General features: G+C 35.3%; 1 protein-coding gene across 2 annotated transcripts; it reads right to left on the bottom strand.

Annotated features, from left to right (window-relative positions):
• Positions 1 to 4,771: 4,771 nt before the first annotated feature.
• On the bottom strand, positions 4,772 to 15,741 carry DPY30 (dpy-30 histone methyltransferase complex regulatory subunit). Of its 2 annotated transcripts, none has more exons than XM_044660974.1 (5): positions 15,673 to 15,741; positions 15,342 to 15,415; positions 15,211 to 15,258; positions 10,373 to 10,515; positions 4,772 to 4,882 (listed from the first exon to the last, which is right to left on the bottom strand). In XM_044660974.1, exons 2-5 carry the CDS (start codon positions 15,375 to 15,377, stop codon positions 4,810 to 4,812), a joined length of 300 nt encoding a protein of 99 aa, XP_044516909.1. In that variant the 5' UTR covers positions 15,378 to 15,415; positions 15,673 to 15,741; the 3' UTR covers positions 4,772 to 4,809. The 2 variants fall into 2 exon arrangements, with proteins under 2 accessions (XP_044516909.1, XP_044516910.1); XM_044660975.1 differs by having other exon boundaries at positions 15,668 to 15,717.
• Between the last annotated feature and the right edge of the window lie 1,725 nt (positions 15,742 to 17,466).

Below are 17,466 nucleotides of genomic sequence, written 5' to 3'. Positions count from 1 at the left end.
CCTAGCCCTTACCACTCTTCTGCCTTGAAACCAATACCCAGTATTGATTCAAAGACAGAAGATAAGGGTTTAAAAAAAAATAAAGGTTTCCAAAAAAAGAGGTTTTTTTCCACTGGTCAGCTTGAACAAATCAGCTAAGTCTCCATTGGTAAATGCAACTTGGAAAAAAGATACCTTCAGTCCTCTGACACAACACCATACTCCATCCATCTCCAAATTATTTGAATACTACCACCCTCAACTAGTCTCATGACAGAATATCTTGTTGATCTAAAAGCCAAAATTCCCTTCATAAAGGTTAATTTCTCAGCTTTCAAGGATTTTTCTATTACAGCTTACTCTATTCCCGATAGGACAGCTAGGTAGCAAAGTGAATAAACTGCCAGGTCAGGGGTCAGGAAAACACACTTTCCCCAAGTTCAAATCTGGCCTCAAAGACACTAGCTGTGTGATTCTGGACAAGTCACTTTAACCCTGTTGGCCTCAGTTTCCTATCTGTAAAAATGAGCTGGAGGAGAAAATGGCAAACCAGTTTCTCTGCCAAGAAAACCTCAAATGGTATCACAAAGAGTTAGAAAAGACTGAAATGACCAAACAATAACTATTATCCTAAGACAAAAAAAAAAAAAAGTAGATTTATGGAGGTAGTGTAGCAGAGAAGAGCGCAGAACTTGGAATGAAAAAAGCTTGAATTCAACTGCTGCCTCTGACATTTACTTTGTGAGCATGAGCAACATACATAACTTATATGAAGCTGTTTCAACTTCTACTTGAGATAAAGCATCTAAATACCTACCTCAGTGCTATTCCAAGACTCAAGTGAACATCTATGTAGTCTTTTACAAATGATAAAGCACTATATAAATGTCACCTATTTTTATATGAAAGCAATCACTACCTTCTGGACACAGATTTCTTATCCCTGCTTTTGTAATGGGGGGAGGGGTGTCTTTGTAAGACTTTGTCAGGATGATATTTAAGAACACAAAGTGTCCCATTCATAGTATTGATTCTAAGACAAAGTATGGGTTAAAAAAAAAACTCAAGGCCCCAGCATTACAATACATAGTCATACTACTTTATATTTCACTGAGTAATATTGAGAAGCATCAAGACTAGTGGATGGGGGACCAGCCTTGAATTATAAGACTGAATTCCTTGAGAACGGACACCTTCTGACTTTTTCTACCTATATCCCCATTGCTTAATATGTAGTAAGCACTTGATAAATGCCAAGATTGCCAACAATAAACATCACTTGTTGGTAGCACCTAAAATATCTCTAGTACCCAAGTGGCCAGAATAAAATGTGCTGATCATCTGATTGCTAGAGTGGTATCCTCGAGATACTATGAGAGAAAAAAGGCCCCTAGGCTATTCTTTATGAAAGATTTATAAAAACACGTGGAAAAGAATTACATGAGATAAGCATGTGTGGAGGGGTTGAAATATGTATCAATAGAGAAAATACCCAATGATAAATTATCAAATACAAATTACATTATACAAAAACTATATTTAGGCTCAACTTGACACAAATATACTAGCTCATTATATGTGTAATATCAGTTGGAGAAACCAGACAAGGAAGACTAAGTTACAAGGACGTTTCTCATTTGCACAGTGGAAGGAGTGTTCCTAAAATGAGATTCAAACCCAAAAAATAAAGAGCATTACTGTTTACAATTCTGAAGTTCAATTTATTCAACTGCTGATAGCCTGAGTGGCTCCTGAGTTTCAAAATGTTATATTTTATCTGGCCCTGAGGGAAAAAAATACTAGAATGACACCAAAGCACTTTAATAAATCTAGATTGAGGGTAGTAAGGAAAATCAAGAAAGACAACTCATATTCATAATTTGTGTCAGAATTAGCATTACATTCCTGATATCAACTGGAATTGAGAGGTATAAATGTAGAAATTACAGTAACAAGTATTAAAACCCAAAAGACTAAAAGAAATTTTTCTAGTTAAAGCTGACTTGTATCACAGGCATATTGGTTGCTGAGCCCTCCCCCAGACTTTTCTCCAACTTTTTATTTTAGGAACTATTTTAGATACCATTAAGGAAGGTTGATGCAGGAATAGGTGACAGCAACCCAAGTAAAATTAAATGATGCTTAGATTATCTGTAACTCTGCTTCCCCAAACAAGAGCAATAACTGAAAAATAACAAGGAAAAATAACTAGAAAATTCCTTGAGAAATGAATTTGAGGGATGAAATAATAAGCATTTAAGAGTATACCATATGCTAGGCACTATGCTTAGAGTTGGGGATACAAAAAAAAACAAATATTTGCCCTTGCCCTCAAAGAAATTACACAAGGAGCTCCCTGACAGAATCGTCAGAGAGACTGCATTTATATATGTATAAATATATATACTTACATATTTTTATATATATACTTACAAAATAAATACAAGAGAACTAGCTAATTATGTCCACAGAGCAGGAACTCACTAGTAATTACATTGTTATACAACATATTTAATAGATTTAACATATTTAACAAAAAGAAATTTATCTAGTCTTACTTTGATTTAAGGAATCATGTGTAATTACATATTTCCCTTAGAGTTCCCAGTTCAGGGCTGTATTTTTTTTTACTACATGGTATGCAATTTATTGTTAAACAAGCATAGTTTAAAACTAGGCAACTGTAACAAGTTTCAGGAAAATGGAAACATTTAATAACCACAGGAAAAGCTGCTCCAATTCTCCAATAATCAGAGAGATGAAAATCAAAGCAACCTTAAAATAGCATAGTAAGTACACATAAAATGAAACAGCAAAAAGATGAAACTGAGTTTTAACAGGTCAAGAAAAATAGGCACTCTAATACACTGCTAATGGCAACTACAGATCTGTGCAGGTATTTGGGAAAATACAGCAACATATAATAACATTCACAAAACAAATCAACTGATACCTTTTGAGCCAGTAATTCTATTGCTAATACTTTATGCTAAGACTATCATAAAAAGGGAAAATTATCTATACAAAATTATTCACAACTGCTTTATTTATAATAGCATAAAATTAGCTACAACCTATATTTCAATTATTGGAAAATAGCTGAATTATATATTGTCATGGAATTTCATAATACAAGAGGACATTAGAAGACCAGATGACCTAATGAGAAATGAAACTGGCAAAACAAGTAGCATATACACAGTGACTGACAATTACTTAAAATAAAACTAATGTCAAAAAGGTAATAGACAAGGGCAGCTAAGTGGCTCGGTAGATAGAAAACCAAGCCTGGAGATAAGAGGTTTAAATCTGTTCTCAGGTAATTCCTAGCTGTGTGACCCAGGTCAAGTCACTTAAGCCCAATTGCCTAGCCCTTACCACTCTTCTGCCTTAGAACCATATCATTCTAAGACAAAAATTAAAAAAAATTTTAAAGGTAATGGACAGACTTAGAAGCATAGGGATAGAAAACATTCTTTCTTTTCCTTTTTTACCAGCTAATTTACTTGAATTTGGTAAATGAAAAAATGTTATGTTTACTTTTATACTTAAATGTAAAATAAAAATTTTAATGCCAGGGCAGATTTATGTAAATTGCCTATACCAGGCAGAATGAAAAATGTGGTTTATCTTATTACTTCAAACATTTTATTAAGTGAGTATGCAAAGATAACACTACTGCCCTGCTCTGAAGCTCACAATCTAATCCATTTGAAAATAATAGCACCTTAAAATTTTATAGAACTTTGCAGTCTCCAAAAGTGTTACATATGTTCTTACATTTGTAATAACCCTATGAGGTGCTAAAGATGAAGCAGATGAAAGACTAAACTTCATAAGTAGTAAGCTCAAGAACTGACTCCAAATCTGGTATATTTCTAACATGATGATACAACTGTGGAAATAACAAAAACCAGTATTTTCAGATTTCTGTTACTAATATAAACACTTTGGCAGATGCAAAGCAGTGTTACTTTAATTGAGTAACCTCATTCTGTTATACCATTTCCTGGAAATTTTGTGTTTTGGTTTTTTTACAAAACTTTTTGGGAAACAGGAAATTCATGTATTTTCTTTTAAAATTGGTACTTACTGTAAACTTTTCCTTGCCTATCTTAATGCTCTTTTCTCCAGGGGCTAATCCATAAACTCTTCCTGGATTGGTGGGTTACCTCAGCATTTTCACAAAAAATAGAGCAAGCAGATACATCAGAGCCTCAAGTGCCATATAATTGTTTAGGGAAGGAACTGAAGGAACAATGCTACTTTTTGCTTGGCTATGAAGTACCAATACTTAGAGAGAGCCAGGTTAAGGCAAGATAATGATAGTTATGTAAGAATGGCAAAATGATTACCATTTAAAATGCTCAAGCTTTTCTAGTATCTTTTTTCTCTATGCTTTATCTTCATTGTACTGTAAATTAACACAACATTGCAAAATTTAACCAAAAGGAAACTATGATGCAAAAAAGAGATCAAAAATGGGATTAGTGCTACCTATTAAGTAATACCCAAACAATATTAAATATCCTCAATAAAAACTGCTTTCCAATAATCAAATTTTTATCAATTTATTCTGAAGGTTGATTTTAAGACAAAGTTTAAGACAATGTGAAAAAATAAAAACAGAATATGCTCATTAAATAAGTATGTTCATTAAATAAAGAATAAGGGAAATATGTTCCCTTCTGGAGTTACTGAAACAAGATCTGTGGTCCTGAACATTCATATACTTTCAAAAGAAAAAAAAAGGAATCATGGCAATATAAACTGCCTCTTAATCATATATATCTACAGTAACAACCAAATTATTTTATTCTTTTCCCGAAATTAGTTTCGATCCTCAAACTGTGACTTGTTTTTTAAAAGATACGATGCTAGAAATTCAATGGGATTTGGAGGTCTGAAAAGAAAAAGAGATCCAAGATTTAGAATCTATTCCAGATGTATCTATCCAAGGAAACTATTATAAAAATAACATTGTATTATTGCCTTTTATAATAATCATTTTACACAATCTCAGAAGTAAGACATTTCTTACCAAAATTCAAGTAAAAGACAATGTTTACTTTAGTTCAATGTAACAAAAGAAAATAATTTATTTCTTTGGGAAACAGCCATGTATTTCTATAAGTTGAAAGTGATGATTATTTTGGTTTTCACCTTCACTTCTAATTAAAATATAACATTTTATGCCTTCAATTTACACATGAAAAAACAGCATGATGTAGTGTAGAAAGCCATCTTCAGAGCTTGGAAAACTTGAGCTTTAGTCTAACCTCTAACACATACTGGCCTCTCAAACATTCTAGATAATTCCCCAAAACTGTGATTTTGCATTGTTAGAGAGAGCTTCCTCAATGAGTGTTCCTAATAGCAAAAAACGCAGGTCTAGTTGATAGCCCTATCCCACAAATACAATGACATGCTATGTGACTATAAAGTAATGAGATGAGGTTTTCAAACATAGGTACCATGAGTCATACATCCAAATACATGCTAACCCCTACAAAGTAATCACTGGACATAGCTATACATAATTCCAATGACAGGACCATTGACCAAAATATTTTGAGAGTTAACTTTCATAATCTGATTCATATTCTTAGAATATGCTTAATGGAACTAAGTATTCATCCTGTGAAAGTATTTTCATTTCATTATTCAGAGAGATGTCTCATGAATAAATAGGTAATCAAGCTGGAAAATATAATTTTTAGTTAAAAAAATAAGTTATCAAAATTAAAAGGCTGGTTTCCTTTTTTGTCTGGTAAATAATCTGAAGGCAAAAGAACAAGATCCAAAAATAAATTAAACAACTGAATTCAGCAATACTTATTAAGGGGAGATATAAAAAGGCAAAAAAGAGAGTCTCTAACCTCAAAGACCTTTCTTCTGGGGAGTTAGAAAAGGCTTTTGAAAAAGGTGGTACCTAAGCTGTGCTTTGCCATAAATTCCACAAGGCAAAAGTGAAGAAGGAGAATGTCTAGACATGAGGGACGTCCTGTGTAAAGGTGCAATAACCATCTATGTAGAAACCTAGAAAATCAATGTGGCTGGAATGGAAAGTATATGATAAAAGAGTAATATGAAGTAAAACTGGAAAGGTAGGTGAGAAAGTCAGACTGGGGGGGAGGGAGGGCTTTAAACATTAGACTTCAAGTTTGTATTTGACCCTGGGGCAATAAAGAACACTGATAATTTTTTGAGTAGAAGAGTAGAGAGGTGATATGAAATGGTCAGATATGTGTAGTCTGAATGTCAATTTGACAGTTATGTGGAAAATGAATTAGAAGGAAAAGACTGGAATCCAATAAAGAGAGTATTGGTAAAGGTTCATGTAATAGATGATGAGGACCTGAACTAAGACTAAGATCATATAAATGAAATACAGGGGCAGATATAAAATAGTGAGGAGGTAAAGATGACAACTCTTGGCAAGCAACTGGATATGGGAAGGATAAAGGAAAGAGAAGGATCAAGAATAACTGAAGTTATGAACCTGAATGGTTAGGATGTTAGTGTTGTCAAAAGAAATTAGTTGAGTTTTGAAAGATGGATTTGGGGTAAGATATCTTGAGTTCTGTGCTGGACAATACCAAGTTTGAGGTGCTTATTTATGGGCTATCCAGAGGCAGCAAAGAATACTGTGAATTTGGAGTTAGGATTTTCCTCCAAATATTCCTTCAGACATTTAACAGCTTTGGGATCCTGTCACTTAAGACTCTCAGTGCCTCAGATCCTCCTCTGTAAAATGAGAGAGTTGGATACAGTCTCTCAGGCTCTTTCAGCTCTAAATCTTTTATTCTATTATACAATATCCAAGTTGATCACCAATATTGAAGAATTGAAGTTAAAAAGAGGTTAAGGCTAGATACACAGATTTGAAAGTCATCTGCCCAGAGATAACAACAATGCAATGAGATAATGAGATCACAATGGAAAAAGATTAGAAAGAAGAGTGTCTAAAAAGATACTGGAAGGATGCCTACAAAAGGGTTCAGGAAGATGATGACAATCTAGCAAAATATACTGAGAAGGAAGGGTCAGAGAGGTAGAAGAGAACTATGAAAGAACAGGGTCACAGAAGCTAATGGAGAATACAGAGAAGTGAGTGTGGATTACTAGTATTAAAAGCTGCAAAAGGTCAAGCAGAATGAAGACTGGGGGAAAAAAGGCCATTATTTGCAAGTTTAGAATTAGAGAAGTCAAAAGCCAGGATGAATTGAATTCAGATTTGAGTGGGAAGTGAAAAAATGGAGGCAACACTCTCTAAGAGTTTAATAGTGAAAGAGTGATGATATGAAACCTGCGAAAGAGTAGGAGTCAAGGGAAAGTAAATGATAGAAGACATCTGAGTATGTTTGCAGATAGCAAAAAGGAGCCAGTGAATAAGAGGTTCAAGATGAGGCAACAATCAAGGAGGCAAGCTCCCTGTGTAAAAGAGAAGGGGCAGAATCAAGAATATAAGTGGAGAGGTTAGTGCTAAAAAGGAAGAAGCCAACCTTCTTATCAGAAACTGGAGGAGAGGAGCAGATCAAGGGCTGATAGAGAAGAGTTCGGAAGTATAATGTGAAGAAGCTCATGATGGATGGGCCTCTATTTTCTCAGTAAAACAAAAAGGGAGGTCCTCTGCTGAGAGGAAGTAGGTAAGGGATAGTGAGAGTAGTTTGATAAGAGAGGAAAAAGCTTGAATAGCCATTGTGAAAAGTACAACAAAAATAGATTAGGGAAAGATCGCCACTGAGGCAGTGAAGGCACAATTGAGATAAATATGTTAAATAAAGCCAGCCAGCATATTTGTAACTTTCTCCAGAAGTGCTCATAGAAGCAAAAAGATGGCTGGTGGTGTTGAGTGGTTCTGGCAAGATATGACTGGCAACAGGCTTAGGAGGCAAGGATACCTGAAAGAATGGCTGAAATGTTTGAACTCAGGGTCAAGGCTGTGAAAGACTTGGAAAAGTCATATCAAGGATAATAAATAGATTATAGGACTGACAATGCTCTACTTCACATTCCTCAGATTGGCATAAAGGACCAGAGAGGAAAATAAGAATCATTAGAGGGGTTATGGAAGGATAAGAATGAAGATGTGAATTGGTTCAACCATTCTAGAAAACAATTAGAAACTATATTTTAAAAGCCACTTAACTGTATAAATACACTTGGACCCAATAATATTGCCATAGGGCATATACTCCAAGGAGGTAATAGGCAGAGGGAAAGGACCCACATGTACAAGAATATTTATAGCTACAGTTTTGTTGCAACAAAGAACCAGAAATAGGTGCCTATCTATCAGGGAATGGCTAAACAAATTGTGGTATATGAATATAATGAAATATTATTAGACTATAAGAAATGATGAATATAAGATTCAGAAAAATGTGATAAGATATAGAGTAAAATGAATAGTATGAATAAAGGAAATGGCATTTAGAAGTGCTTCCTAGATATCAGGCAATAGGGATACAAACAGAAAGTCAGAAGGTGCCTGCTCTCAAGGAGTTCAATCTCTACTAGAAGAAAGGTTTATAAAGAAAGTTCAGCTATAAGGTAAATGTAAGGGCCTGAAAGTCCTAAAGTTGTATTGTCCAGAGAAGATGGAATCACCCAGCATTCCTTAGATTACACCAATAGAGAAAAATTTATGCAACAAGAATAGTATGAGAATATACAACTTTGCAAGAGCTCAGAATTCTAACAAAACTTCAAACAATTATGACTTCAAAAGACTGATGACAAAACATATCTCCTACCTCTTGCAAGAAAAGCCAGTCAAGAAGTAGAAAGGAAGATGATAAGATAAAGAGACAATATTCTGGAATAAGTTTATATATGATAATAAGTTTATGTATGATAAGTGTAAAAGATGACATTAAAGGAAATCACACCCATTTGGATGTATAATCTCATTACTTTATAGTCACTTCTTATATTACAAGTCACCACTGGAGCAGTTTTAAATACCATTCCCTTGGAACAAATTGTTTACTATTATCTTCTTGACATTTTATCATTTTTGTATCACAATTTATATTTCAGGAGTCTAAATGTCGAGATTTAGGGCTGATAATGGCATATTTTTCACTTGGGTCACAATACAGCATGTAAACATTTGACTGGCATTGATCTTCAAATGTTATTTGAGACTTGAAAAATCGATTTACTCTAAATGAGAAAAAAAATTAACATCTGCTTCACATGTAAATAAGCCAAGTTTTATTTTACTTTATATCAATTTCCTGAAGAGTTATTTTTAACTATAAAATCCCATTAATTGTTTTTCAGAGACTTTCTTCAAAACCTTAGTCTACAAGTAAAACCCAGTTATAATCCTTATTTGAAAGGGAGATGATTAAATAACTCACCCATTGTCTAATTATGTCAATGATAAAACCAAATACCCCTACAGTAATTCTGATTTTATTAGAATCTTAAGTTATATATATCTCAAAATCAAACATCTAAGTATCCATTAAATTAGAACTATACTTTACAGAGGTAGTAACAACTTGCATATGTAATCTAAATACTAGACAATACTCACCTCTTCAAACCTAAGATATGTTCCTAAGTTGTACCATGGTAAACTTCATATTTATTTCTGACAAAATTTAAACTTATACTAGAAGAGACTGGGCATTAAATGATGACTAACTTCATTTAAAAAAAATCTCTTTTCCAGTGGATCTACTTACCTAATAAATCAATTAGTTGGGAATTACAGTAAAAATAAAAAGGAGAATAACTGTAAGCCAATGGTGTTGCAATTCAGGATGATTTCCAATTTTATTGTATTTCTTCTAATTACTTCATTTACAGGCAATATAATATGTAAAAAATGTTAACTTTGCCAAAAGAATATCTTTACTACATAATGAAATGTTAATTACAGTTACACAATGAATACTAGAGTAAATCTACTGGTTATTTTAGCCTCTTAGGTGACTTAAGGAGGAAAAAGTAGTAAAATAAATATATTGTCATCACTGCAATTCCTTGAATCCTCTTCCTATCATTTTCTAATTGACCAAGAGAATATCTTTGAATAGAAATAATTCTAATGGCAATATTGCTCTAAATACAAAGTCCCTACAGTATCTTTTTAAAGACCTAAAAAGTATCCAGGAACAAACATGAAAAAGATATAGCATGGAAAACCCCAAATTAGCTTTGGGTTGACTTAGGTAGCTAGAAAAAGGCAGTTCTAAGAACAGGACTTGAGTATCTACTGTCTCTACTTCAACTCAACTTCAGGCTTACAAGTTCTTAAAACTCAAAGGGTTGTTTCAAAATGTGAAATACTTACGTTAACATACATGAAGTACTTTAAAGAAAATCCAAATCATTTGCAAAAGAATTAAAAATTAAATTGCATGCATTATCTCACCTTTCTTTTGCAAGCACGGCAAGTCCCTGTAATAAAATGGGTACAACTGTCTGATCCAAGTAGGCACGAGTTGGCAATGATTGAAGGTCCACCTTCTGTTTTGATGACTTTTCTGCATTAATCTTCTCATTTTCCACTATTCGCTAATGAATTAAAAAATGATGTATCAATGTGAGGCATTAAGTTATCTTGAATGACAAAAATAAAATAAGGAGTAGGTTAAGAAATAAATGGTCTTTCATTTGGAACATTTTAATCTCCATATCTCTCTCTGCCAAGGACCTTCTCAAATTTCTCTCATCAAATTTCATTCAGGTTATTTCTCCCCTTTTATGCCTCATAACATCTAATTATTAACCTTCATAATATCATCAGATTTTTTTTCCTTTTACTTCTACATTTTAAAATTCCCTCTGTAACTCTGATAACAAATATTCCTTCTCTTTTTCCACTAGACTATATTCTTATAACTCTTACCCAACCTCTCTACTCTGCAACATTGCCAAGCCCAAATGCATCTGTTAAGTCTTGAGAGTCCCCACACAGACCTCTATCCAACTTCCAAGGCACAGGAATCCTATATGGTACAAACATTTCACTGGAATTCTCAATTTAGTGTCTTTTTAATTCAGTATTTTAAAAATTTAGGGGGGAAGGGCATCATAAAAGGCAATGTTTGAAATATACTTTACCTGTACATATATACATAAATACCTTTTCAATCAAATGACTTTTTACCCCAAATTATATCAAAACATATACAGAGAACAAATGAGATACCTTCATGTTAATTTTTATGCATTTTTTTAAAAAATTACTATAAAGAGCAGTAACATCATATCTTTAGCAATTTTTTTCAGCCTGGTTTTAGAACTTTCAGCAATATATAAAATGCTATTTGACTAACTACTATTACAAAAATATAAAGAAAACACATCTCCAACTCAAAATTTTATCTAAATAAGATGCCAATTTTTTAAAAATGATAAATGAAAAAAACATTAACTATGACCATTTCCTTAAAAAGTTCAAGCAATGAAAAACGGGCTTTAAAATGAAAAAGTCAGCAATTAAGTTTTCATTAATTCTCCCCACCAAGAAAAATGACAGCCAAAGACAATAATGGTTTAAAGTTCACTTACAAAATACTATGAAAGACGATGGAAAACTATGAGCAATACTTGTCTTTGAAGAATGAAAAATAATAACACAGTTCTTACTTTACATAAATTTGCATTACACAAATTAGACTTAATGTAAAGAATTCTGCAAGAAATCCACATTCCAAAAAAAAATTACAAAAATTTCTTATGTAAAGCAGACACTATAGTAAGATGCTATACAATCTAAGCAACATAAACAGTGGTGGGAAGCAGAGAAGTATCTGCAGTGATCCTGTGCTTCTCCCTGTGTTCAATAATGATCCTTATTTTCAGCATGGCTGGCAACAAACATGCTCTTGAGGAGAAAAGTAAATCTTCCTATAATCATAAGCCAACAGACTTGGAACTTAAAATGAAAATAATTAGAATATATGAAGGATATAAAAAATTGTCATTGATAGCATGTGAACTTAATCTCACGTTGTCAAAAGAGTGAACAACAGAGTGAAGGATACTTCCTTTTGCATGCTCCTTTATTTGGGCAGTATCCTTGCATAAAAGAAGTGCTTGCATGAAGTTAAAACAAAGAGATGGTACTATTCCAGAGATTCATAAAGACAAGACCCAAAAGAATACTCATTTAAATTGTTGGCATAAATTGATGACATCACTGATGGCAATTCAAGCCATAGCTTGAATCCACTTTGAAGATATAAAGGTAAAGTACTCTGAGGGAACACAGATATTTAAAGCAAACAGTGGTTGTTTACACAAATTTTAAAAATCATATAGGATTTCATAATATGCAAATGTCAGAAGCCACAACTTCACAGAGTTAGAAGTGGTTGAAAAAGATGTAAAGTTGGTTGGCTCATGGAGAATAGTCAAATGAGGATCTGAAAGAGCTGATAATGATGCTATCTAGCAAAGAATTCTAGAGCATGCTTTCATAAGAATCAAAATTACAAGAGCTTCAAATGGCAATGAAAAATCAACTGAAACTTACTATCAACAATAACCACCACTTGTTGGTATCACCTAAAATATCTCTAGAAAACAAGTGGCCAGAATAAAGAAATGTGTTAGTTATGAGGTAAGAATGAGAGCCAAAAGTCTGATTGCTACAATGGTATCCTAGAGATATTTTAAAAGATAGGAAAAAAGTCCCAAGGCTACTCTGTATAAAACACTTATAAAAATATGTAGAAAAGAATTATTATGAGAAAAGTATGCATGGAGGGGTTGTAATATCCATTATTGGAAAAAATATCCAATGACCACTTATCAAATATAAATTACATTACACAAAAATGATATTTGGGTTCAATTTGACACAAAGACACTACTAATCACTATATCTATTAATTTAACTTTTTAAAAAAGGATAATGCCCCTCAGTTCTCTCCTTTACAAATTCAACCTATTCATTCCATATCAAACCCCTAGACTACACTTTATCCATCTAAATTCTGAAAGTAACATCACCGTGATTGGGATCTCTGTCCTATGACAAAACTATGAGCTTTCTGAGCATTAATTTACTGCAAAGGTAAAAAAAAGAAAAATCAACCTAGAATCTAAGGACTTCTAAAAAGTTTATATCAATAACTACAATGTAAACCTTGAAAAGATGAAAAAGCTAACACACCATTTATTTATGCCAAGAAGAATAGTTTAATGTGTATTTTGAAAATAAAACCAAGATTTCAAATAAGCAGCATAACTACCAAGTATTTTAAAAGTTGGATGTGTACTAAATTATAAAAAATTCCTTTTGTTATAATCCTAAATTAATCTACTTCATGTCTCAGAAAATAAAGGATGGGATTTCATTAAGAAAACTGCTATGACCATGACTTTTGTTCAAATCACTTGTCAAGGAGGTGAACATTGATACTTTAAAATGTGTCACGAGCACAAAATACAAACAAGATATGTTGCTTCTATATCTGACCCAACCTAACAATGCAACAAAAACTATATTCCATATTGTTAAAATTGTTAATCTAATTCTTCCTCAATATAAAAAAACAGTGCAATCCATATAAAATAATTAGTATTTATTTAGCCTTTTAAGGTTTGCAAAGCATATTTTTATCCTTACAACAACCCCAGGAAGTAGGTGCTATCATACCCATTCAGAGGTAGAAAAAGTGAGGCAGAAAGAGGTTAAGTGATTTGACTAGAATTACACAGCTAGTTAAGTAAGTGCCTAAGGCTCTATCTAAATTCAGGATCCTGTCTCCCAAGTCTATCCATTCTATACACCATGTCACATAACTCTCTTTTAGTACTGGTCACAAAACTTTTGGAGTCAGAGGATCTGGAAGCTCTGCTAATAATCACTTGTGTGACCTTGGGTAAGTCACTTTACCTTCCAAGCCTCAGTTTCCTCAACTGAAAATGGTGGATAAGCATTTATTAAACATTTAATTAAGTGCTGGAGACTATGTTAAGTGCTAGAGACAGAAAAACAAGCAAAGCAAGTAAGGATGTCTCTGTCCACAAGAGGCTTTTCTAACAGAGGAAGACAATAAATATAAATAATTTTATCTTAATAAAATAAAAATTTACATAATGTATATGTTCTATATTAATGCTAGATTCTCCCTTGCATATTATATTTTTTATTATATATATGCAGCTACACATACACAGATACATATACACAAAAAATATGTATAACATACTGGAAAATAAATTCACTGGAAAACAAGATGAAGTGTATGCATTACTGTCATATATAAGGCATATACTTCCTTTTGTTTTTCATATGAGCAAAATATATGCTTTCCTTTTGTTTTTCAGTGAATCCATCCTCCTTTTCCCCTTAAGATTGTCTAATGGCTAGAATTGTTTGTTTTTTTCTGTTGCATATCTCCACCTATAATGGTGCTTGGCACATAGTAACCTCTTTGTGAATGCTTGTTGAATTAAATGTATCCCAACAGCAACTCATATATATATATATGTATATATATATATACATATATATATATGCATGCATATACATATATATAAAGCATTCTGCATTTGCTGGCCAATTAACGTTGGCTAGCAACCAGAGTCAATAGAAGAAAACTTTTTTATTACTTAAGTAAAAAAGTAATGGAAAGATCAATCAACAAACATTTATTATGTACATAGTAAATGCCAAGCACTACACTAGGTATTGTGGAGATACTAAAACAAAAATAGGACAGTCACTATCGTCAAAAGGTTAAGGGAAATAGGTACAAATAAAAACAAATACAAAGTATTTGCAAGGTAAATACAAAGTAATTTTCAGAGGGCCCTAGTAACTGAAGATATTAGAAAAGGCCTTAGTCGATAGATATAACCCATGAACTGAAAGTAAAAAGCCATCACCACTGCCCACCAAATAATCTAACAATTTTCAGAAATGTTTTCTTCAGTCTTGTTTTAATAAATGTAATTTATATACAAAAAAGGTACTGTGATACTATATGGAAAGAATCCAAATGCAATAAAAGCAAATTGTCAGTAAAATTAAAAAGTCAAGCATGTACCATTACTACATACTATAGGACAGAGAATCCCTATGCAATAAAAGCAAATTGTCAGTAAGATTGAAATATCAAGCATCACCAGCATCCAGGTCTCCCTAATTTGCAAGACTAGCAGAAACAAAAACAAAAACAAAAACAAACAACATTCCGGGTTACAACCGAAGTAGAAATATTGCTAACCAGTCAAAGAAGTGAAGTGAGTTACCTCGACGTTTTCCGTGAGGCCATACTCGGAGTGAGGATTTTCTGAACCCTACAAGACAAGATAAGGGTCAGGACACAGTCCTGCGGCCCGAGGCGGCCCCGCACCCCCCACCTTTGCAGGCCCCCGGGTACCGGCGTCTGTCCCTCCAGCAGCTGTTCCGGCTCCATGACGCGGGCCCTGCAAGTGGCCGGCTCGGGACGTGAGTCTAGGGAAACAAGGAGAGTGCCGCGTCAGTTACCACCAGAGACCTGGGAGAAAGAACTGTATAGGTCGGGAAGGAAGGGATAGGACCGGGGGCCGAGATCGGGCCCCGCCCCTGCAGCCCCGGCTGGAGCCCAGGATCGGCCCGCGGAGCTGGCCAGGGGAACGCGGGGCCGTCCGCCCGCCCGGAGCGGCACGGGAGGAAGCGCCCTGCCCCGGCCCCAGCTACAGAAAGAGCTCGGAGGGAAAGACGCACGTTACCGCGCTCAAGTCGAACCGCGCCCAAAAGCCTTGCACCGCACCTCCGTCTCCCTACGGCAAACCGCTCGGGCCGGCCGTAAAGCAAGGACGTCGTGCGACTTCTGCGCCTGCGCAGAGTCCAATACACCCACCCCCCACCCCCCAGCTGGCTGGGGAAAGGAAGAAGGCGGTAAAGGAAACCGCGCGTCCCGGGGTCCCCGTGACATTCGCCGCCGCCGCGAGAAGCAGGCCTGCTTCTTATCAGAGGGGCAGCCCCCGGAGCGGAAAGAGGAATGGGTTATCCTGGGACCCTTGACAAAGCGGGCACAGCAGTTCAGTACACCCGGAACTGCTCAAGCTACGAGCCAACCCGGGATGTGTCCATTTTGCGAACTTAGCGACACCCGGGCAGGACCTCCTCCTCTGCTTACCCTCCTCCCTCTTCCAATGCTGGATCTTCCTGATTCCCCGCCACCCTTTCCCCAGGTGTTAGCTCTTAACCAAGCCCGAAATTATTTTGTATATATTGTATTTGTTTTTCTGTGTACGTGCGCACGCGCATGGATACACTCACTGTGGCTCGTTGGTAGGAACCGTTTCCTTTTTTTTTTTTTTAAATCTTTTGTGTAATCTGTGCCTAGTACCTAGAAGCGCTTAATAAATATTTGTTCCATTAGAATTTAATTGAATCGCTGCCGCTGTAAAAAATATACTATTCTAGGACTAATTCTAGACAGAAATAAATTATCTAGTCCTCCACGGGAGCTCTACCTCTGCCAAAAACAGAAGCTAATAACTTTGAGTGGTCCTAGGGATGATTTCGTCCTTCAAAAGGTGAAGGGACAAGTAAACAGAAACTGTATTCCTGGGTTTGATTCTTACTGAAAGACAGGAACTTTTTAATGAGGTAAATCAATGAGTATTAAGCACCTACTATGTGCCAGCCACTGTGCTAAGTGCTAGGGATATAAAGAGGCAAAAGACAATTCCCTGCCCTCAAAGACCTTACTGTGTCTAATGAAGGAAACAAGCAGACAAATTAATACATACAAGCTTTGTAAAAAATAAATAGGAAATAATTAACATAAGAAAGGCAACTAGAATTAAGAGGTGTTGGGAAAGACTTCCAGTTAAAAAATGGGATTTTAGTTGAGACTTAAAGGAAGTCAGGAAAATCTGGAAGCAACAACCAGATAAAATGCCCAGGGCTAAGAATAAGTTTTAGAGAGTAAAGTTGGGGGTGGGAGGAAGAGAGGGGCTATGGTTATGTAGGGCTTTGAATTGCAAACCAACATTTTGTATTTGATGTTGGAGGAAAGAAATAGTCATGAGGGGGTAGGAGGCCATAGTGTGATCTGCACTTTAGGAAAATACCTTTGGTGGCTGAATAGAGAATGGATTGGAGTTGGGAGAGACAAGACAAGCAGACCTGCCAACAGACTAGTGCACCTGGGCAGTGTCAGAGGCCAGGAAGGGAACATATCAGAGATGTTGCAAAAATGAAATCAACAGACTTTGGCAACATTGTATATAGGAGATAAGTGAGATAAGAAGTCCAGCATGAGGGAACTAGAACAGTGATGGTGAACCTTTTAGACACGGAGTGCCAGGTCCTGCCCCCACCTCACCCACCAGACCAAGTGCCCTTAGCTCCTACCCAGAGACCCTGTGCTGTGCCCCTCCCCCATCAAGCGCCAGCCTCACCCTGCCTGCCCCTTTACCCCACACAGGGAAGAGATAAAGCATTCCCATTGGGCTTGGGAGGGGGCTGGGGGGATGTAAAATGTCAGGAAGGGTGGAGAAGGGAAGGGGAGC

The sequence above is a fragment of the Gracilinanus agilis genome, chromosome 2 (assembly GCF_016433145.1).
Source record: "Gracilinanus agilis isolate LMUSP501 chromosome 2, AgileGrace, whole genome shotgun sequence".
NCBI classification, from domain to species: Eukaryota; Metazoa; Chordata; class Mammalia; order Didelphimorphia; family Didelphidae; genus Gracilinanus; species Gracilinanus agilis.
The sequence above is the reverse complement of the archived record's forward strand: the minus strand, read 5'-3'. Positions and strand labels throughout refer to the sequence as shown.